The sequence below is a fragment of the Panthera uncia genome, chromosome B1, assembly GCF_023721935.1.
Source record: "Panthera uncia isolate 11264 chromosome B1, Puncia_PCG_1.0, whole genome shotgun sequence".
NCBI classification, from domain to species: Eukaryota; Metazoa; Chordata; class Mammalia; order Carnivora; family Felidae; genus Panthera; species Panthera uncia.
The window spans coordinates 185,703,502-185,726,732 of record NC_064811.1 but is presented as its reverse complement, the minus strand read 5'-3'; the positions used below and the strand labels follow the sequence as shown (position 1 = coordinate 185,726,732).

Sequence of the window (23,231 nt, the reverse complement as noted above, 5' to 3'; positions counted from 1 at the left end):
ACTTGGGTGGCTCAGTCGGTTAAGCGTCCAACTCTTGGTTTTGGCTCAGGTCATGACCCCAGAGTTGGCAAGTTCGAGCCCCGCACCGGGCTCTGCGCTGGCAGTGCGGAGCCTACTTGGGATTCCCTCTCTCCTCTCTCTCTCTCTCTCTCTCTCTCTCTTTCTCTCTCTCTCTCTCTCTCTCTCTCTCTCGTCCCTACCATGCTTGCTTTCTCTCAAAATAAATAAGTAAACTTAAAAAATAAAAAGAATGTACAGACCAAAGGTTTTGGTTCAGGGAAATCATTCTGCACCTATCCTTTCTAATGCATCAAGAATGAGGGTTCAAGAGATTATATCCATGCCTAGGGATTCATCGAAGGAAGGGGCTCATCACAGCATCACGTTGTTAATTTTCTCACACCGGCTGCTGTGGAAGTAACAGAGCACAAAAGGCAACAGTGTGCAATGTGGAGTCTGGTTGAGATGCTGGGTTCCAAATCCTAGCTCAATCATTCAGTAGCTGCGTGACGGACAGGTAGCTGACCTTATCTGTTCTCTCCTTTGCAAGGAGTAGGTGAGGAAACACGTAAAACATCTAGAATAACTCTTTATAGCTCACATGGGTTATGGTATAAAAAGGTATAAAATTTCCAGACAGCAGCTTGGCTATAGGTATCAAAAATTTTAAGTGGCATCCTTTGACCCAGCCACGTCGCTTCTAGGAATGTTTCCCAAGCAATTTAAACAATCATGTGTGAGACGTGTAGTCTTAAAAAAAAAAAACAACTATAATAATCATGAAATCTGTTGCAAATACAAAGATAATATTCTTTCTTGTAAAAAAAAAAAAGGCTGTATGCAGATAAATTATTTCCCAGATACATCTGAATTATGAAAATCTAAGAACAGTTTTAAATCCATCACCTTTTTTGAGTATTTTCCAGAAGAATTCATAGAAGGTGATAAGGACCTAAAAGGGCAGAAACACGCTGTGACTACTGGTCGTGTTTGGGCCCGGACGCCAGTACCTAGATGGCATCCGATTCTGCAATTCAGCAAAGCGAGAATCATGGACAGATTTCAAAGCATATGGACTCTGGCTCGTACTGCATGTTCAAACCTTCTTTCCATATGGAAAACAGGAAAACAAGCGACCCTAATTTTCCCTTAATCAGCATGTCCTCTGAGCACTGCCTTTGCAGAACAGGAGAAACACTTGGAAAGGCACAGCGTCTCCTTTCGGGACTTAAGAGTTCGCTTCAGACTGCCTCTCTTTCCATGGATACGTTGGTGGCCGTGAAGCCACCCATTTTAGGCCAGCCCGAAAAAGGCATCGCGTAGTCCTCAAGGGACGCCAGGAATGTAGGAAAGACATTTAATAAGACAGTGCACGTGAGAAAAGTGTGAACAACACAGTGGGTAAATGAGACACACACACTAGCTGGGGGAGAAGGAGCAGCGCAGGGAGTCAGACAGGACCTGAATTCCCTAAATTGTTTTTTCTTTTTTTTTTTTTTTAAGTTTTTTTTTTTGAGGGGGAGGGGAGGGGACGGGAGGGGCGGGGCAGAGAGAGGGGAGAGAGAGAGAGAGAGAGAGAGAGATAGAGAGAGAGAGAGAGAGAGAGAGAGAGAGAGAGAATCCCAAGCAGGCTCTGTGTCACCAGCGCAGAGCCCGGACTCGAAGGTCAGAATCCCAGGACTCTGGAATCATGACCCAAGCCAACATAAAGAGTCACATGCTCAACCTGACAGAGCCACCCAGGCGCCCCTCCCTGAATGGCTGTTACCACTCAAGTCCTCTTCACTCAGCAGACCAACAATGGGTGTGTTTTGACACACTGTGGATACAGCAAAGACAAAGGGAAAGGGGCGGGAGGAAAGAAGAGAGGGCCGTGCTTTCGGTGCTTAGCTCTGAAAAGGCAAGTTAACAGGGATTTTCAGAAGGACCAGCCTACTGGAACCTTCTAAGAAAACCTATCTGCATAAAATGACACAACTGTTTGCTGCCATCTGATTTCAAATCCATTACTGGCAGACTGTGATGAAAATCAACGCCTTCCCCAAAAACAGTTGCCTGGAAATGATTTGCTCTGAAAACGGCTGACTTTGAAGGGCACTGTCTATCTTTCCCCCTGGCTGAGAATAAATACTTCCCTCCCTCGGTCTACATCCACAGGCTGTGCCTGAGGCTGTGCCTGGACAGTCTCCTTCCTGCTGCCACTTTTCCTTTGAAGATCTTCTTTGAGTTGTCCCCTCAGCCAGTAAGCTCTCAACAAAGGTATTACTATGACGATGATGATGACGATCTGCTATTATTATCATTATTACAGAGCCATTCAATTCAGCTCTTTATGTTCAAATCAGGTGGAGACCCAACACATAACCAACTCCGGCACTGGAGCATTCATGAGTTTGCTTCCATCGGTAAGTTATCCTGATAGCCAATGAATTCCATTAGCGTCAAGCCAAAACTGCTACCCAGTCTAAGTACAGAAATACCCCTGAGCCAAGAGCAAATATGTCCCCACCAGCTGCAGAACAGTCTTCAAATATTTCTAAACAACACTTCCTGGACAAGTTCCGGATCGAACCGGAAGCTGAATCTGGTGCCCACGGTGTGGTCACCATTCCCTCCTCCTGCCAACCCCTCCCAGGGCCATACTGGTTGCCTTCCTTCTCCTTGCTGAAACAGGATGGGCTCCGCAGCTCAGATTTGGTGCCGAGCTCACCTGGATTCGAACCTCACCACCCACAACCTGTTAACTTCTCCAGATCTCGGGTTCCTCATCTACAAATAGAGATCTTAATGGCAACGTGGCGACATCTCTGAGCAAAAGCTAGATGAGGAGGAAGACGGGATGACTGCTTTGGCCTCCTCTAAGACGTCCCCCCGCAAAATTTCAAACATGGAGCCAGGCCTCCATCTAGTAGAGTGAACAAAGACAGATTCTCTCACAAAGGAGCGGGGGAGTACCCAGGGTCCATCTTCCGGAATACTAGCACGGTCCCCACCGTACACAGTAGCGGCCAGATTAATCTTCCGAACCGCTGTCTCCCCTGGCACAAAATCCTTCAGCGGCTCCATGAGGCCCACAGAATAAAATCTGGGCCATAACTCAGCCTGTCCTACCTTTCAGGCTTCATATCCCACCACTTCCTCCCAAAGCTCACAGCTTAACGAACTTGAAAACAGGCATATCCCTGTATAAAGTCCTTGTGAGCAGGAATCTCATCTTATTCATCTTTAAACCTTCACAGGTATCAAGCACAGTGCCTTGCAAATAACGATATGCAGTAATTAATAATTATTTATTGATCGGTGTTGGGGAAGTTCATGGAAAAGACGGGACCGCCAGCTGACCTGTGAGCGGGACCTCACCAATAGGAGGCTCCTCGCCCCCTCCTCTGTCCTTGGAATGTGGCTTCTGCTTGCCTTTCCTGCTCCCAGAAGCTCCTCCAAGGACACAGCCTCGAGATGGTGATGTCATGTTGAGAACACCTGCATGGTATACTGACTGAACCCAGTTAAGGCCTCTATGTAAACTTCGAAGGTCTGGCGGGCAGGTGCAGGGATCTAATCATCTTGCTGCAGCCAAGACAAGCCTCACAGGAAGTGCCCTTTGCTTATTAAAACTGCCACCTACCTCCTCCCTCATCTGCCTCTGCCCTCTGAGTTCAGGGGCCAATTGCAGATTACACCAGGGAAGCTTGCGAGAAGGTTGAAAACCAGTGATAAGAACGTGGAAAAATCCCTCCTGGAGAACCCATGGTTGGCAGGGGCTGGGGAGGAAAAAGCAGATGATATGAACTATGTGATGTGATGGAAAAAACTTACTATGAATAAGTGGTAAGTAAGTAGGGGGAAAACTGATTGCGAAAAGCAGGCGACATAAAGAAGAAGAATTTTGCTACGTTCGTGACATTTTCCAGATAAATCGAGCTCAGTATGTTAACAAACTTTTGAAATATATTTACTCAACTTTTCATTTAAAAAATCCTGGGGCGCCTGGGTGGCTCAGTCGGGTTGAGCGTCCGACTTCGGCTCAGGTCATGATCTCACGGTCTATGGGTTCGAGCCCCGCATCGGGCTCTGTGCTGACGGCTCAGAGCCTGCTTCAGGTTGTGTCTCCCTCACTCTGCCTCTCCCCTACTCTCACTTTGTCTCACGCTGTCTCTCAAAAATAAATAAATGTAAAAAAAAATGTTTTTAATAAAATAATTTTATTGGGGCACCTGGGTGGCTCAGTCAGTTGAGCGTCCAACTTCAGCTCAGGTCATGAGTTTAAGCCCCACATCGGACTCTCTGCTGTCAGTGCAAAGCCCACTGCGGATCCTCTTGTCTCCCTGTCTCTCTCTGTCCCTTCCCCACTCTCACCCTCCCTCTCTCTCAAAAAGTAAATAACATTTAGGGGCACCTGGGTGGCTCAGCCAGGTAAGCGGCTGACTCTTGGATCCAGCTCAGGTGATTATCTCACGGTTCGTGGGTTCAAGCCCTGCATCGGGCTCTGTGCTGACAGTGGGAACCCTGCTTGGGATTCTCTGTCTCCCTCTCTCTCTGCCCCTCCCTCCTCTGTCTCTCTCTCTCTCTCTCTCTCTCTTCAAAAAAAAAAATAAATAAATAAATAAACATTAAAAAAAAAAAACCTTACCGAGCCAGGTACTCTAAGAAGCCCTATGTGCCAAGCGCAATGACCATCTCGGACGGGGGTGATACAAAGGTGATGAGGGCATGATCTCCATCCTCAGAGTTGACACAGCAGTGGTGGACTCGGGCACATAAGCAACCAACTCCAAAATGAGGCATCTCGTCCTGAAGGTGACTCTAGGGAAACAAACTGAGGACGGTGGAACTTTCGACGGGGCACTTCAGGATGCCTTCCATGCCATGGCAACTCAACAGCGGCATTCAACACCACCGGCTCCTGGTTCGCTCTCTGCAACAGACTCCCCACCCTCAACGCATCTCATTAGCTTCACAAGAATGTGCCCCTGAGTTTTATAAAGGTGACTTTTTTGTGGAGGGCATTCCAGGGGTGTTTTACTGGGAAAAACCCACAAGAGCTAACTCTGGGAGACTTCAAAGAAGAGGGGCCATCTGAACTGGGCTTGGGGAGATCAGAGATCCTCAGGTGAAAAGAAAGGAAGAACGTTCCAGACAAAAGGAAGAATAACAACAGAGGCAAGAGGGAGGAAGTGTACGTGGCAGGATTGAACCGGTAACAGGGAGAGGTTGTGCCACAGGGAAAGGGTGGAAGCGGGAGAGACACAGCCGGAAAGCCCGTCCAAGACCGGCTAATTAACAGAGAGCCATTTGTTCGGCCCCTTAACAAGGGTCCCTGTTGACTGATGAGGGGAAACACCCCATACACCCCTGGGCACACGTGAACATGGCGGATGTGCTTTCCACCTGCTGTCCCGTCCTGTTCTTTACTAGGCAACACAGCACACGAGCCCTGCTAGCTCTAAGGTACTACATGGGCCCGTGGGTGGACGGGAGATAACAAACGGAGAACTAGGTCAATCATTACAATTTAATTCAACCAATATTTATCGAGTGCTGGCTGTACGCGAGTCATTTTGCTGAGCCCTGAGGAACCCATGACGGTACTCCAAAGTTTATCTCATCAGAGTCGAGAAGGCAGCCATGAATAACAGATGCAGAATGTGGTATCTGTAATATAACCCAGAAAAATCTAAGGCCTTTGAATAAGATCTTCAAACCTTATCCCCCCAATGAAGCGGAGAGCCCAGCAAATCTCCATCATGCTATCAGTGCAGCCAGTCAACCAAGCTGACGTGGCCTCCACACCCGACGGTGGTGCCATTTTGGCTTCAGCCGTGCGGAGGGAATGCAGATGGGAAGGGGCCTCAGCGAGGTGCAGCCAACACCACCAGTTTCCTCTGAGCTTCCCAAGTGCCCGTAGTTTGGGCTTGACCCTAACGATCCATGCCCCAGCCCTTCCATGGCCTTCTGTGGGCATAACTCAAAGACCGTGAACGAGCATACCTCACACCTGGACAGGGAGGAGCCTCCTAAGCCACAAGCCAGTCTCACCACCCAGGGGAGAGCGGGATCCCCATCACATGTGAGCCAACAGGACGCCCGTCCTGAAAACTTCCGCTGTGCTCATGCGTGGTTTTGGGGCACCTCACCATCCAGTGTCTCGGTGCTCCAACTTGGGTCTCTCATCCGTATTAAGGACAACGGTCTACTGTGGACCTGTGCATAATCCCTTCTCTCTCTTTATAGACCAAACCAAAACAAACAAAAGAGAGTACAAAAAAATATTTTCATACCTGTGCATTACTTCCTCTTAGAAACGTATCAAACCACCCCAAAGACAGGCCTGGTTATCATCAAAAACACAATCTGGCCCCTTCTGCAAGGCCCACGGTGCGTAGGAACAACCAACGCATGCCCCCTTACATCTCCTCTCAAAAGCGACAGGCTCTCGGTCCTGCCACCCCCGGGCCACAGTAATTACCTACCATTTTCCAAAACGTAAGGGGAAAATGTTCCCAATCCTTTCAATCACCTTCCCCCCCCCCCCCCCCCCGAAAACTTGCTCTGTCCTCAAAACAAAGCCTTTCTCTACTGGGAAACACGGGAGCACAGAACTTGAGGTAGCTGTGGCCACCCAGACTGTCCCTGTCACTCCCGGGATCCATCTAACCCCACCACATCAGACCACGCCCCATGTGCCAAGAATGGAAGGCCTTTTCAACCCATGTCACCTTTGCTCTTCCTCTTCTGTCAACCAAAGATGCCCCGCTCGCCCTTTGGCCACCAGTCGACACCGCCATCGGCCATCGTCTTTCTGGCAGGTGGGAAGTAGGGAGTGAAGCACACCCCGTTTACCCCGTTTCGCTGGTCAAAGACACAGCGCCTTGGGCTTGCTGTGCTTTTATGAAGCACACATTTCATTCTTTCTGTTACTACAGATGGTTATCTACACGCCTGTCTCTCTAAGTAAATGATAAGCTCTTTGAGAACACGAAATTGTCAATTTTACATCTCCGCAGCCCGGTTCAAAAAATGTCTCCCGAAGGAATTAAATCTCCTGAGAGTTTCCTTTAAAATACGTGCTTGCAGAAAGGGGTCTTCAACTTGATTTCGTCATGATCATATTTGTTTTCCTAGTACTTGAGGCTAATTTTGAGGACTTTTTTTTAAAGCCTGGGTCCCACACCAGAGGGAATATAAGTTTCCCCCCTCTGCCTTACGTCAGAGACATTATGTATCTTCTTCCCAATTATTTTACAATTCACTCTTAGTTATGATCCATATGTTATCTTGCCAGGTCGTACGATTTAATGAAAACCAACTCTGCCGAAGGATCGGGTGAGATGAAAAATTTGAGCACAACATAAAGCAACCCAACAATAAATTTGCTATTGTACAGTTGTGGTATTTCACTGAATTTCCTCATCCACTGTAGCTCTCGTAAGAACAAATAAACGGTTCCTCATTTGGTCGATAATTCACAACAAATACACAAATGCGTTCATTTTACTTTACAGATCTGTTATTACAGCAATCAATTTGTCTTCATCCACACAAGTAGTAGTATTAAACCATTATTGGATGTATTATATTTAAATGCTCATGCTCCAAATGCTATTCTAAGGCTGCTTTTACTCGCTTTTTATTTTAATGTTTGTTTATTTATTTGGAGAGAGAGAAACAGAGAGCAAGTGGGAGAGGGGCAGAGAGAGGGGGAGACAGAGGATCCCAAGCAGGCTCCAGGCTGTCCGCGCACAGCCCGATGCGGGGCTCGAACTCACAAACGGCCAGATCATGACAGGCTACCTTCACTCACTTTTATCCTCATACCGCAGTGGTGATGAACCTGTGAGCAGCCACTACAATTAATTCACTACCATATTCGGGCACTGCTGTGCTTCCTCTAACCAGAAATTTTAGAATTCAAAGTACAACACACAAAAAAAGTTAATTCTTTACTACAGAGTCCAACAAAACATACCAAGTACTTCATCTGGCCACCAGATCCTGGGCAGGTCACTTGATTTCTCCAGCTAAAAAACCAATGGAGCAGACTATAATCTCTAAGGAAACTTCCAATTCTAGTATTCTATGAGATTAAGTACTTTTATCTGATTCCCTATTTACCAATCCACCCAAATTTACTTCCTACAACATAATTTAATTCCTCAATAGGTGCTTTATCAACAATGTTGCTTTTACAACATTGCAAAAAAATGTTTTAACTTCCTTTTAATGTTGATTTATTTTTGAGAGAGAGACAGAGAGCAGGCAGGGGAGGGGCAGAGAGAGAGGGAGACACAGAATCCGAAGCAGGCGCCAGGCTCTGAGCTGTCAGCACAGAGCCTGACGCGGGGCTCGAACTCAGGAACTGCGAGATCATGACCTAAGCTGAAGTCAGACGCTTAACCCAACAGAGCCACTGAGGCGCGCCATCATGACAAAATTTTTTAAATGATTTTGTGCCGTATGCTACTCACACTATGAAGACGGGGGAATCATTATCAGTTTTGAAGACCATCTAGCACATCATTTGGGAACCCACAAAAAGAATGACATAATCCTACAACTCAGCAACAAAAAAACCAAATAACTGATTCAAAAATGGGCAAAGGATTTAAGCAGACATTTCTCCAAAGGAAATCTACAAATAACGAAGCACATGAAAAGATGCTCAACACCACCACCTAGTAGGGAAATGCAAATCAGAAGCCCAAGGAGATACTGTTTCACATCCATCAGGAGGGCTACTGAAAGAAAGAAAGAAAGAAAGAAAGAAAGAAAGAAAGAAAGAAAGAAAGAAAGAGGGGCGCCTGGGTGGCGCAGTCGGTTAAGCGTCCGACTTCAGCCAGGTCACGATCTCGCGGTCCGTGAGTTCGAGCCCCGCGTCAGGCTCTGGGCTGATGGCTCGGAGCCTGGAGCCTGTTTCCGATTCTGTGTCTCCCTCTCTCTCTGCCCCTCCCCCGTTCATGCTCTGTCGCTCTCTGTCCCAAAAATAAAAAATAAAAAATGTTGAAAAAAAAAAATTAAAAAAAAAAAAAAAAAAAAAAGAAAGAAAGAAAGAGGGAGAGAGAGAAAGAAAAACAGAAAATAACAAATGTTGGCCAGGATGTGGAGAAACTGGAACCTTCATGCATTCCTAGAAGGGCGTAAAATGGAATTGCCACTGTGGACAAGTTGGGTGGTTTGTCAAAATTTTGAAACCTGGAATTACCAGATGATCCACTGCATTGAAAGAATGGAAAGCAGGAACCAGGCCTGATACTTTTTGCAGGAATGATTACTGCGGCTAAATGGTAATAATAACAATGCAGGCAACCATCAACAGATGGATGGAAAAACAAAATGTGGGACTATTACTCAGTCTTAAAAAGGTATGAAGTTCTGGCACATGCTACAACACAGATGAACCTGGAAAGCACTCTAAGTGGGGAAAAAAAAAACAGTCACAAAAGGACAAATATTGTAGGATTCCACGTATATGAGGTAGCTAGAGTGATCCAATTCGTAGACAGAAAGTACGATGGTTGTTGCCAGGGGCTGAGGGCAGCGGGGTTCTTGTTCACTCAGTACAGAGTTTCCGGGCGCCCGGATGGCTCAGTCAGTTAAACATCTGACTTCAGCTCAGGTCATGACCTCGCGATTCGTGAGTTCGAGCCCAGCATCAGGCTCTGTACTAATAGCTCACAGCCTGGAGCCTGCTTCAGATTCTGTGTCTCCCTCTCTCTGCCCCTCCCCTGCTCCTGCTCTGTCTCTCTCAAAATTAAGTAAACATTAAAAAAAATAAAAACAAAAATAGGCACAGAGTTTCTGTTGGAGATATTAGTAAGCCCTTGGGTGGACAGTGGTGACACCTGCGAACACTGTAAACGCACTTAACGCCACTGGATTATATGCTTAAAGATGTTTGTAACGGTAAATTTTATGTTACATAACTTTTACCACAATAAAAAGAAATACGAAGGCAGGCATTTGTGAATTCGCTGCTTGCTCCACTATTGCCTTTGGTCCCATCATGCATGACAGTTACTCTTTGATTCCAGGCAACTTGAAGTATTGACTGGCACGTGTGCTTGTGTGTACTTGTGTGCACACACACACATGCACACACCCAAAGAATGAGTGAGCAAGAGAGGCAAAACGAGGATTTTCAAATTTCAGTAAGGGCCAACCTCCCTTTCATGGCGAGGATAACTCAAACCAAGTGAGGACAGAGCCTCTCCTGGACGTACAAAGAAAGGGCTAGATTCTCCCAGCACCGACCTCCGGGGCGAGAGCACAGCAGTAAAATTTATTAGCAGCACTGCTGGCTACAGGGTCTACCTTGAGGGAAAAGGAAGTAGACGGCAGAGATAGCTATCAGGACTTACCCACATGGTTTTCCTGAATGACAAAAGACACCAGACAACAGTTGAATTCTACACGCCAAACGAAATGTGAAAGAACTGTGGAAAAACAACAGTAACGACAAAGCAATATGTTGTTCTATGCCTACGATAGAAGAATCTGTCTTTTAGAAAATAAAATGGATACGCCCGGCCAAAATTTTGTCATATTAGCACTGTTACTTCCCCTACAATCTGAGACGACGCCACATGGCCCACGGAGGACTCTAGAAGGTCCAAGACACATGTCCAAGAGCACCTTCCAGAACTGGGGTCTTAGACGCCTGACTGCTTGACTGTGTTTTATCTAGCTGTTGAAATTAGGTACGTCCTTACAGCTATATCCTCATGGCGATATCCTCTGCCTAGCTACCTCAAATCCAAGCTCATTTTTACCTTTTTGCACCTCCCTCTCCACAGAGTTGGCACTGAGTCAATAGCTGTGAAACACGTCACTCAATGATCAAAATAGTCCATTGCTCCGGTGGAATGGCTCATCTCAACCCAAACTGCAACCTGACTTTAAAGAAATTTAAAAAAAAGGGGGGGGGGCGCCTGGGTGGCTCAGTTGGTTGGGTGTCCGACTTTGGCTCAGGTCATGATCTCACGTTCCATGAGTTCGAGCCCCACGTCGGGCTCTGTGCTGACAGCTCGGAGCCTGGAGCCTGCTTCAGATTCTGTGTCTCCCTCTCTCTCTGCTCCTCCCCCGCTCATGCTGTCTCTCTCTTTTCAAAAATAAATAAACGTTAAAAAAATTTAAAAAAAAAACATTTTTAAGACCTAATGTATTAAAAGCACCTGTAAGAGAGGCAAATCCTCTCCTACACAATTTAAAATTCATCCGGACTTCTCGAATCACCAGTATGACCAATTATTTACAACTCACACTCAAAAGTGGAAATGGCAGTTCATCTACATTCCCTACAGGGGCCTCCTTTGCAGGAGCCCCATTTCTACTTTTACCCTATCATGGAAGAAAGAAAGGAGGGCAATGCTGTCGGTGTTGGTCCCTGGGAACACCCAGGACACCCCACAAGTCCACAGTGTCCTTCTGGGGCAACAGCTTCACTTCTGATTTCTCTGTCTCCATTCTATCCTGAGGAGCTTAACTTTCAAGGTCAGCTAAACAATGCACATTGAGTTAAGTTTTCCCATATGAACAAAATCCCAACATTCCCCAAAAAGAGTCCATAAAGATTTACCTTCAGGATTACTATTTTAAAGTGAGCTTATACTTTCCTGTTCTTCTGTCAGTTGCAAATCCCCAAACCTACTAGAATTCACTTAAAACTAATCTACAGTGTTTTCATTGGAAGAAAGCAATCAGAAAAGCTCGGACCCACTGAGCAGCTGGGAATTTCTTTGCTGAAGGTTTGGTTTAGTCTTTATTTTTCTAGCTGCTGGCCCTGCTAACATGATTCAGTGAAGGTCGTATTTAATCTCGCGGAGAAAAGCTACCTAAGCAGTTCTTTGGTAGGCTTCAGTAAAAATAAATTGCCTTGGCTCTGTGGAGAAGTCTGTTGCTTCAAACCAACAATGATAGTCAAAGGGAACAAATGAAGGCAACTGTAAAATACTGTACTTGACTTTAAAAGAATTTCACCGCATATACGTTATGGCTAAGTGTCTGTTAATAATAAAGTTATCGTCAATGACTAACCCACCAAGAAAGTAGCAGCTCCCAAATACACATCTCCAGTTTATCAGTGTGCATAGCTTATTTACATGTACAGAAAGCTGTTAGTATACTCATCAGAACTTCAATGTCAAAGAAAGGGACAGGGCGCCTGGGTGGCTCAGTCGGTTAAGCGTCCGACTCTTGATTTCAACTCAGGTCGTGATCTCATCATTCATGCGATTGGGCCCCGTGTCCGGCTCCACGCTTAAAGCAGGAAGCCTGCTTGGGATTCTCTCTCCCTCTCTCTGCCCCTCCCCTGCTAGTGCACGTGCACGCACGCCCTCTTTTCAAATAAATAAATAAACATTTTTTAAAAAGAAGAAAGGGACTGGTAAGATTTTTGTCAAGTCCTGGGTACAAAGGAAGAAAAAAAAAAACACAGTTTTTCACCTTCAAAATGTTGAACCCCTAATACAAAGTGACAAATCCTAACGCAAAGTGACAAATCTCAACGTTTATGTGCTCAATACATATGCCATTTGGTTTTGAACACAAAGTAGACAGATCTATGTCGCCCATTCCAAACTGGAATTCAGCCTTGTGAGCTAACCTTTGCTTCAGGGCTGAAAACCAAACCAACAAATATTTATCTAGTTCTTACTGCGTATCAAGTACTGGTGGGGAATGCAAAGAAATATAACACGATCCCTGGATCACAAATAATTTGCCATGTAGGTGTTATAAGTGGAAAAACCCAAGGAATCAACTATTTTCTTAACAGTTCCAGAGGCTAGAAAAGATTCAAGGTGTTTGTGACTGATCGCCATGGAATGGTACATATGGCAGGTGACCTCTAAAAAAACTTGGAGCATTTTACTACCTTAGGCTGAAGAGATCGGGGTGGTGGGGGGGGGGGGGGGGGGGGGGAGGCAGGGAGGTGCAAGCAGTTATCACCAAATGACCGAATCACCAAAAGGACCACTCGAATCTGCTCTCCCTCAGTGTTCTTAGGTTTAGTCCTTGGATTACAACTTTTCCCCATACTTCCCCCTTGACACCTTGCTTCATTTCCTAATCCTGCACCACCTAACGTGACAGCCACACGTGGCTACTGCACTCTTGAAACGTGACCAGGCTAAATTCGGATGTGCCACACAGGTTTGTGAAAGACAATGCTGGATCTTGAAGATTCAGTATGGAAAAAAAAAACAAAAACAAAAACAACAACAAACCAAATGACCTCATTAATAATTTCACATGAACCCCATGTTGAAATGGTAATATTTTGGACATCCTAACCTAAATAAAATATTACGGAAGTTAATTTTACCGCTTTCTTTTTACTTTCCTGACATGGCTACTAGAAAATGAAAAATTACGCACGTGGCTCATGTGTTATTTGTATTGGACAGTGTTGTCCTAATCAATACTTTTCTCTTTCTCAAGCTATGCTTTGGTATTCTGCCTCTGAAGTGCTAATGGTTGCACCCGTTAACAATTCAAAATTTGTAACAATCCAAAAATATCTCCAGTAGCTACCAAGGGATCAGAACTAAATTTTTTCTCAGACACAAATTAGGGATTTGGAGGATTCTGCCGGTGTGAAAAGTCTTCAGTCACACTCTGAGTCATAGCAAAAGTCATTCTCCAATAAAGGGTGTTGTGTGAGGAAATAAAACTTCCCTGGATTCTTCAGTGCTTCTGTGAGACACTTTAGCCACCCAGGACACAGGAATGTATGCAATATAAAGATAGAGAATGTATGGGATATAAAGATAGGGGATGTTTTTGGTGTTTTTTTTGTTGTTGTTGTTGTTCAGGTTAGTTAACATACTGTGTGGTCTTTGCTTCAGGAGTAGAACCCAGTGATTCACCTCTTACATACAACACCCAGAGCTCATCCCCAAAAGTGCCCTCTAAGATAGGGAATGTTTGCATCCACTTCCCCTAGAAACACTTTATTTTTCACATGCCATGAAAATTGGATCTGTAGCCATTTGTCTAAATTAATTGCTCTGATCCAATAGGATAATTTAACCCTTATCTGCTCAAGAGGGCCAAAGGGATACAGCCTAGACTAGGTCCCTGGGTTAAGTTCCCAGGGTGCCAGGACATTTCAAAAGGAATGAAACCCAGATCTTAGAACACCTCTAGAAAAAAAACCTTACATTCCAAAAGGTTAGGAGTAGAACCCTGAATCCTTTCCATTCCCTCTCAAAGGAGCAAAGGTGGTTGTTGTTGGGTCCCCGCCCCCCGTCTGTTTTTCCCTTGGCTGAGGAGACGGATGGTTGCTCTGATGTCATCTAGAGTGTAGCCCACACCCACGTTCCACCTGTTTTCCCAGCATCACCGGAGGCTCTGGGTACGGGTGATTATCACTGCAACATCATTCTGGCTGTTGTCCTGGCCATTGAGATGGATAAAGAATTCTTCTACCCCAGTGCCTTGTTTCTGCAGCATTCACATACAGAAAAGACATATCTGCGAAGTGGGGTAACATCTCTGACCCTCCCCGGTTTTTGACAAAACAGCGTGCCCCACCCTCACCGAGGAGCTGTCAATCTCAGTGACTTCAAGTAACAAGAGCTGAATCCAGACAAGGGCATCTCTCAGCCCTGGCTGGGAGAGCCCAGATTCTAGAGCCTGGCTCCAAACGTCAAGGCAGAAAGAGCTCAAGAATGGCCAAGTCCACATACAACATCCCCCTCAGTCGTGTCCTGATCTTACATTTATCAGAGATGACGTCAGAGGGGACACTACAGAGTCATCTCGAGAATATTTTTCTGGTTATAGAAGCCAGTGGTGCTGTTACCTTAATTTGCAAAACGCAAGTGTTTCAAGTGGGGAAAAAAGCCAAACACCCTCGATCCCACCATCAAAATATTTTCTTCTCGTTTTTTTTCTTTAATGATGTATATACAAATACACACACACATTTTTTAAATGGAATTAGAGTCACCATTGAGTATCTCTTTTTCTCCACTCAACATTCCTCACAAGCATTTTTCCATCATTAAATGCAAAAAACATGAATTTTCCAAGCTATCTGTACTCATTGTCTGGATGTGCCATAATTCACTTACATGTATTCCCATTGTTGGGTATTTAGGTTGTTTCCAAATTCTCACTATGACAAAAGCTAATTCAATAAACATGCTTGTACATAAATCTTTGTCCCATTTCTGGTTACTCCACGTGACTAGGTTCCTAGAAGTGGCATTACTGGAACGGAGAGTTTTAACATCTTTAAAGCTTCAAGCATGTAACACCAGATAGAATTCCGGAAACTTCCTTGCCACGTCCAATCCCAACTGCAATACAGAGTGCTTAGTTTCCAAATCAGTGACCTGCCGGACCCAGCTTCGGCACGCATAGCTCAGGCTTAACGTGGGTCAGTTATTCCTTTGGGAAACACCGAAGTAGCCCGTTCTGATTTCCTGACCCCCGGTGACCTCCTACAACCCGACAAGAATAAAACAGCAGCAAGGGAGACCAGCGTGGGGCTAAGAGAGCTATTACAACATGTCTAAAACATTTTTATCATCGTGTATCTTCCTCTCGGGGGTCCATGGTTGCCTCCAAAGGCAATTTTCAATGGAGTCTGAGGTCTCGAGTGGGGGTATCAATGCCTCCAAGTGCTCTGGCTCCAGCACCACGACCTCCAAGGTGGCTTCAACCACGCCCAAGTGGTAACTGTCCACAACCTCTTGTGAGCTTGCCTGAAGTCGCCTGATGCCCTAGCGGTTCTCCCATCAGACTTCACCTTCCCCGGGATAAAAAGCCTTCATTCCAAAGTCGGACGTGGACGGTCCTCCAGTACGTCAACTTACCCTTGAGTCAGTATCCATGAACTACCACCTTGCTCCCTGCCACCCCAAAACCCCTTCAGTGATATGTGTAGAGAGACAGAAAATCCACCTGCCTGATTCCTTCTTCTCACTCTCTCTCTCTCTCTCTCTCTCTCTCCCACACGAGAATTCAGGAGGCACGATTCCACCCTACACCCATTCTCTTTTTCATCCCCTCACCGCCCCCCCCCAAAACCGTCACCTTCCAATTCCCTCCCACTCCCATCCCATCCATCCGTGCACCCACTGGCACCCTACCCAGGTGTTGGGACACTGTTCTCCCCAGTGTTAATTTTCCTCACCCTGTTCAGTAATTCTAGGGTAAGGAGGAAAAAAAAAAAAAAGCTCTCTTCAAAAATAACACGTTAGATATTGCTTGAAAAAAAAAAAAAGCCATGTGTATGCAGTCCCTTCTCACTCAAAAATGTCAATCTCATGAAATGGGAAAGTCAGCAGGATTCTAAGAGTATGGGGCCAGGACAGTGTATTCTATCTATAAAACATTTCTTTAGATCGTGCACAAACCTGACATTTGTTAGCTCAAATTAAACTGGAAGCTCATCTTTCCTTCCATCACACTGAGTGTGCAAGCGTAGCAACAGATTGCTAAGTACGCCTGAAAAGAAATTATTTATGAAGATTATACAGCAAGTAGTTAACTCTCAAAAAATATTGCTTTAATGAAAACTGGCCAGAACTTCATCACACAAAATCCCAGACGAAGATATCTCGTTGAACTACATCAGCCTTGCCCTTGAGATAAACATGCTCAGAATCCCTCCTCAGAAAGAATTGCACAAGCCGTGTTTCTCATAAAAATGGGGACAATGAGGCCTGCATAGGGCAGGAGGCAGCGGGGACATTTTTGCTGGACTCAAGTTTTGTTTATCAACGCCGAACACCAGCAGAGGTTCTGTGCTAGTTTCAGAACTCAGAAAACCTAAGGGGCCAGGACTTTGTCTTAAAAAAGGCCGTCTGGGGTCTAAAACGTCAAGGTTCTCTACTTCGGGCCGAAATGAGATCAACCAGACTGGATCCTATTTCTCCCAAGTCAATCAGGAGTTCTCACCAGAAGTCTTCTACAATTCTAAATAATAAAAACAGAAATCCAAGTCTTCCTAAGGAAACACAATTTATTTCATAGACAGAGGGAGAAAATCATTTAAAAAGGACGCTCGGAGGTGCAGCCCAAGGGGCCTCGCGGAGTCCTCTCCAGTGAAAACTGTATTATCTTATTCATTATATTATAGAAATTATAATAGAAATTATAGAGAAATTATAGAGCATATAGAGCTTGGTGCCTGAGGGCTGGATTTCCTGCTTGGGTTTTTCCCTAGGTATTTTATATAAAATATTGGCTTCAGGTTTAAATCTGGAACCTATGGATAATTTATCAATCTTTTAAAAAAAATCAAGATTTATCCAAACTTCCTCACTTTCATTCCTACCAGCCACCCCCTTGAGGGCCAACCCTCAACCCTACCTTGGACAGACATTGTGCACCAAATAGTGATCTCACTCAGGACAAAAGTAGGGCACATAGGGGGCAAACGGGCAGAAAGCCCTGACCTCCTACCCTATGTGAGAAGAATATGGTATCCCATACAGATGGAAAGAACTGATTTTATTATAGTAAAATTTTATTATATATTTTTATTATATATTTTTATTATATATTGTATTTTATAATATATGATTTTATTATATATTATTACATAAAATATATAGTATAATAATATATATAATAGTAACTAACACTTCTTAGCAGTTATATTATTTTTATGTATTGCTTTATATACCTTAAAAATTTTTTCATATTTATTTTTGAGGGGGGGGCAGAAGAAGGAGAAACAGAGAGAGAGGGAGACACATAATATGAAGCAGGCTCGAGGCTCTGAGCTGTCAGCACAGAGCCCAGTGCAGGGCTCGAATCCACAAACCGTGACATCATGACCTTGGATGCTTAACCAGTTTGAGCCACCCAGGTGCCCCTACTTTATATACTTTTACATATATATACTGTCTATTTTATTTATTTTCCCATACATAGCGTTGGGTACACAGTAAGCATTCAATAAATGAAAGTTAACCAGCTCCCATTAAAGGTGTTACAGCAAAATGCTAAAATTAGCTAGGGGCATACCTGTAATAAAAATAATGAATTTTTAAAGAGTGTGAAGCAAGGGTGAAGAAAATTCAGACCAAAGCATACTGAGCCTGAGAAGATTTATAACATACGTGGGGGCGGGGGGGGGGGCGCGAGGCGGGGAGAAAGGTTGGGGGGAGAGAGAAATACATCAGTCCAATCACTGTTATTTCCATATCATTTGGTCTCCATGGATACCATCTAACTTCTCTTCTGACAGGAAAAAATTCACTGACATTATATTTCACTGTTAAATTCTTTGATGCTTTACATAAAATAGCTATTCTGTGTTTAATTCCTTGCCATTACCCATATTATACTCTCAGGAGAAGTAAATCCCTTTTTGCTGAAAATTCTGTAGGAGAATGCCAGTATTTAATCCACAGTCTTGATTTCCTGGCTTTTTCACATTAATAATAATGACGGAATTCTGAAAGTTAATGCCTCACACATTTGTAGACTGCTGCAACTTATACAACCTTCTTTCATACACAGTATCTCATCTGTTCCCCAAAGCAACCCTATCAGATATGCAGGTAACTATTATTATCACCTTCCATAGAACTAACCCCAAAAGGCAATCACTGTTATTTATCTTTTAGCTGTGTTATTATCAGCTCACCAACTACAAGCAATTTCTCAAGAAGGTAAAGGAAGTTGTCTTCCTGTTCCCAGTTGAACTCACGGAGCCTAGCACAGTGTCTGACACATAGTGAATGTCTCACGAATATTTATTAAATGAATAAATAAAGTGCTTTATCTGCTCTGAGTCCTTTTTGGTATAAAGCACAAAACAGAACCATGTCCCAGATACCCCATTTGGAGTTCTGTTCTCTATCAAAAGGAAATTGTGTGAAAATGCTCTCGAAACCACAGAGCTTATATTCGATAATCCTAAGAATAAAAGTACAACGTCCTTGCAAAAGTACCATGAAACAACAGTGGATGCACATCTCAAGTTAAACATCCAAAGTCTCAAATTTTCCACGACTAGTTGTTAAGTTTAACACCCTCAACTAGCTTTTGCATATTGAATATTTGCCTAATACAGTACTTCAGAAAGCACAGTAAGAGTGGGGCCATAGTTCACAGAGCTGCGCTTAGCACAACCATTTCTTAGCCACAATTTGCTTCCAATTTAACTACCAACTCTTACTTTCGATTACGGTGACATTTTTACAGGTAAGTAAGTCTGAAACAGGCAAAATTATCTTGAACTTTTGAAGATCAAAAGAAAAAAAGACAACTCGCGTTGGATGAAATATATAAATGTTTAATATTAAGAAGGAATTACAAGCCATCACAGAACAGGACTCCTGAATCTAAGAGGCCAGAATCTAACTTCTTACACAACAGGCTGTTATAAATTATAATCATTCACTAATAACAGCGACATTCCGGACTTTGCCACATCAATCGATAGATGTTCCAAGATTACCCCTTAGCAATGCCAGTTTAATTTCTAAACATTCCATCTCCGAGGTTTCCTTAGAAAAGACAAGTTTTTCCAAGACTTTTTAGGTTTCTATGTCCATCCCTCTCCCGTCCAAAAAAGGAAGGATGGGCGTTGAGAAAAGGAGAGAATCCTGAATCTGCGTGCAAGCTGCCGTGAAACAGGGATCACCCTCAAGGTCCTGGCAAGGAAGCGCGCGTCTGTCTAACATCAAGACGATCCACCTTTCGAACTCAAGTCTGTCACCAGACGCCTTCCTGCACCTGCCCTGAAAGCACCAAAAAGTGCAGGCTCCTAAGTTCCAATGCTACTTGCAATCGGGCTGAAAACTAATAAATGACTGCAGGCTTGACAGCAACCTTGGTGATTCCTGAAAATCCACAACAGGAAATGTAACTATCCTCCACCCTCCCTAGCCATTCATCAAAAGCAGACCGAGTCACAGCAACAGGGAGGCCAGTGGCGGAAGGCAAATGCCAGCACTTTTCCTCATTTAGAAACACTGCCTTCTTCCCAACCGGTAACCAAGGACGAGGAGCACAACCCACCGCCCGCACCGGAGGGAGGGGCTGAGGAGGGACGGAGCGGGTAACATGTCCCCAAGTTCCAAACACTCTACTCTGGGACTGAAAATGAGTGCTAGCCACGCCGTTAAAATGTGGCAACCTCGCCTGCCAGTCCCAGGGGGCACATCTGCAGCTGGTGACCGAGGCTTCTGCCTACAACCACGGACCCGGGCGCCTCACCTGGTGCCCGGAACACTGTCTTTGCGCCCGGCTCGGGCTGCCAGCCTCCTCCCCTTCTCCCCCTCTAACCGGGCAAGGGGGTAGGGCGGCAAACGTACCAAGACCCGGGGCCAAAGACAGATGCCGGCGCGTCCTGGCGAGGGGCTGAGTTACCTCCAGAGGCCCTTCGAACTTGCGGAGGCTTCCCGAGCCCCTCTCGCGGGCCGGCCCCCAGGCCGGGGCACTGAGCGCGGCCGCAGGCGGGCGGGCGCCACGATTGGCCGAGGCGGGCAGCGCTCGGTGGGCGAGCCCGGCCCGCGAGGCGGAAAGGAAGTGGCGGCCACGGCCGTGCACCAACCACGTTCGGCCGGCGGGCGAATGCCACTCGGCGCCCAGAGCGGGGTCGGAGGGCGCGGGGCGGGCACTCGCGTCCCCACCCCGCCGCGGCCCGCGCGCCCCAGGACCCCCAGGGGACGCCCGCCCCCACGCCTGCCAGCAGGGCGCCGCTCGGTCCCCGGAGGCTCCCCACCCCCACCTCGCCCGCTCCGTAGCCGAGGCGGGTCAGGCCCAGCGCGCCAGGCCGGCCCGGGGGCGCCTGCGGGGACCCGGAGGCGCCCGGCGCTAGGCCGCGGCCGGGGCGGATGACCCCTTCCGCGCGGCGCCCTACCGGGACGCGCCGCCGGAACCCCCCGCGCGCCTGGACAAGTGCAGTGACAAAGCCCCAGGGCCAGGCCGGACGCTGGCCGGCGGGAAGGAGGACGCGGCGTCCCTCCGGAGCGGCGGTGGCGGCAGCGGCCCAGCTCCCGGGAAGCCGGGCGTGCCGGCCAGGCCCGGCGCCCACCCCCGCTCGGAGCCCGCCCGCCGCCCCCGGCCGCTGGCACCCGACGCCCGCGACCGTTCCCCGAGTCCCGCGGGCCGGCGAGCCCTGGGACCGCCGCGGGGCGCCCCACCAAGTTTCCTTTGGCCGCGGCGCCAGGCGCCTCTCCCGGCCGGGGCGCGGGGCGCAGGCAGCCGGGTGGACGGCGGGCTCCGGCTTATTCACGCTGGAGCTGCCCGGAGAGAGGCGCCGCCGCCGGACACCGTGAAGGACCCGCTCCCCTCCTTCGGATCCGGTGGCCACGGCGTCTGTAAACACACACACATGCACACGGTAATTTTGTTTTAAAAGGAGGCCCCACTCCGGCGGACCTGCACCCACACACACAACACCTGGGGCGCAGAATCACACAGAGCAGGTCTGTGTCCATGGAGCCAACCTCTCCGCATCTGCAAATCCAAAAGTGAAATTAAACCTCCACCAACCTCCTCCTCCTCCTCCTCCCTCTCTACCTCCTCCTCCTTGCAGCCTCAGCAGCCCCAGTAGCAGCAGCAACAGCAGCAGAACCTGCTTCCCCTAAAATCAGATGATCCGTAAGAGCTCCGACTGTTCCTCCAAAAATCGGCATTAATATTTATGAACCCCAGCATTCTCCGTCTGCAAAACACTGTGTCAAACCATCAGGACACGCGCACACATACATCCCCTCCAGTCCTCACAAACATGCCCTCGAGAAAAACACACACGCACAGTCACAACTATTATTTGAAAAAATGTTACCTCTCAGTGTGCTTTTTCACACTACCAATACAATTCCGCAAGGTTTAAGTGTTGCTAGGGTGTGTGAAATGGAAATGAAAGCCCGTCAGTTGAATAATCGCAGGAGCAAAACTAAAAGTTACTCCCCGGCTTGCCTGAGAACAGTCCAGATCGAAAGCAAAACAAGGAGAGGAAACTGCGAAGAGCTGAGGCTGGAAATCCCCCCACCCCCCGCCCTCCTCCCTGCCCGGCTCCCTCCCTCCCTCGCCTCCCCCCTCCGCCCTCCTCCCTCCGCCCTTCCTCCCCAGTGTTTGTTTCAAGCTTGTGCAACCCGGAGGTGGAGGCGGAGGGAGGGCGCGAGCGGCCGGGCCGGGAGGTGCGGAAGTTCGCGGCGGCTGTTCATTGGCAGGCCGAGCCGCTTTCATCATTTCTCGGAAAAGTCAATTTCATTTTCACTTCCCCACGGCGCGGCGGCGGGAGCAACAAGCGGCTGCTCGTGAGTCTGCCGTTGGCACACCGGGACGCTCACACTCGCCGCGCTCACACTCGAGGCGGGGTGGGGGGACGTGGGGGTCCCGGGGCGACCGGGAGCCCGCTTCGTTTCAGGGCCGAAGCTCGCGGCTGTAGGAGAGGAAAGCAGGTACCCGACCCTCCCTCCATCCTCAGGGTTACCTGAAGGTTGGGAAGGAAGGAGGAGGAGGGCGGCAGGGGGAGCCGAGGGGCTCTTGCCAGCCTGTTGGTGGGGCAGGTGTCAGTGGTGTTCAGCACCGCTGTGTTCAGAGCGGATGAAAATTCACTCTGCAACACTGCCCGCCTCAAAGGAATAAAAGGAACTGACGAGACAGCAATACTTAGATATTAATTCAAGAACTGGGCCGAGCGAGGACTTGGCGACCTTAACCTTATTTGAACCCTCATCAGTGGTTGAGGGTGGAACCATCTGAAGGATGCTGCCATCTCGGGCACCACCTGGCGCTCTGTTTGGGGGCGATAAGGAAGGCCTTCCCCTAGTCCGTCAACAGCAGCACACTCCAGACTGAGTTCTCGCCAGTGCAACAGAAGTTACCTAATGCAGGATGAGATGCGCGAGGGTGTGAATTAATTGTATTTCAAGATGTCTTCATAGTGGCTGGTCCAGGAGAGAAGCTTTATACTGTGGCACTTCCAGCCAGATTCAACTCCGGCCTCTTTTAACTTATTAGCTGGGCATGCTCCCTCTTGTTGCATAACCTAAGGCCTTAGTTTTCAATGCTGTGAAATGGGGATAAATGATAAAATGCAAGAATACAGGTACAGCACCTGTCACCTTCAGGGTGTGTTAGTTCAAACTCATACAGTTCATTTGGGACCTACCACTTTTGGGGACTTTGCTTTAAAGTTTATTTATTTTGAGGAGGGGGGGAGGGAGGGAGAAAGAACGAGTGGGGGGAGGGTCAGAGAGAGGTGGTGCAGAGGATTCCAAGAGAGCAGGCTTGGTGCTGACAGCAGAACAATC

The 23,231-nt window shown here is 47.0% G+C and overlaps 1 protein-coding gene across 10 annotated transcripts in view; it reads right to left on the bottom strand.

Moving 5' to 3' along the window:
• Nucleotides 1–21,946, bottom strand: part of IRF2 (interferon regulatory factor 2) — a 102,762-nt gene extending 80,816 nt beyond the window's left edge. For 4 of the 10 annotated variants that reach the window (XM_049632573.1, XM_049632576.1, XM_049632574.1 and 1 more), the window contains exon 1: nt 21,370–21,441. In XM_049632573.1, the coding sequence (XP_049488530.1) occupies nt 21,370–21,426 (57 nt within the window). In that variant the 5' untranslated portion in view covers nt 21,427–21,441. The other 6 variants (XM_049632580.1, XM_049632578.1, XM_049632581.1 and 3 more) reach the window with 6 other exon arrangements.
• Nucleotides 21,947–23,231: the final 1,285 nt, after the last annotated feature.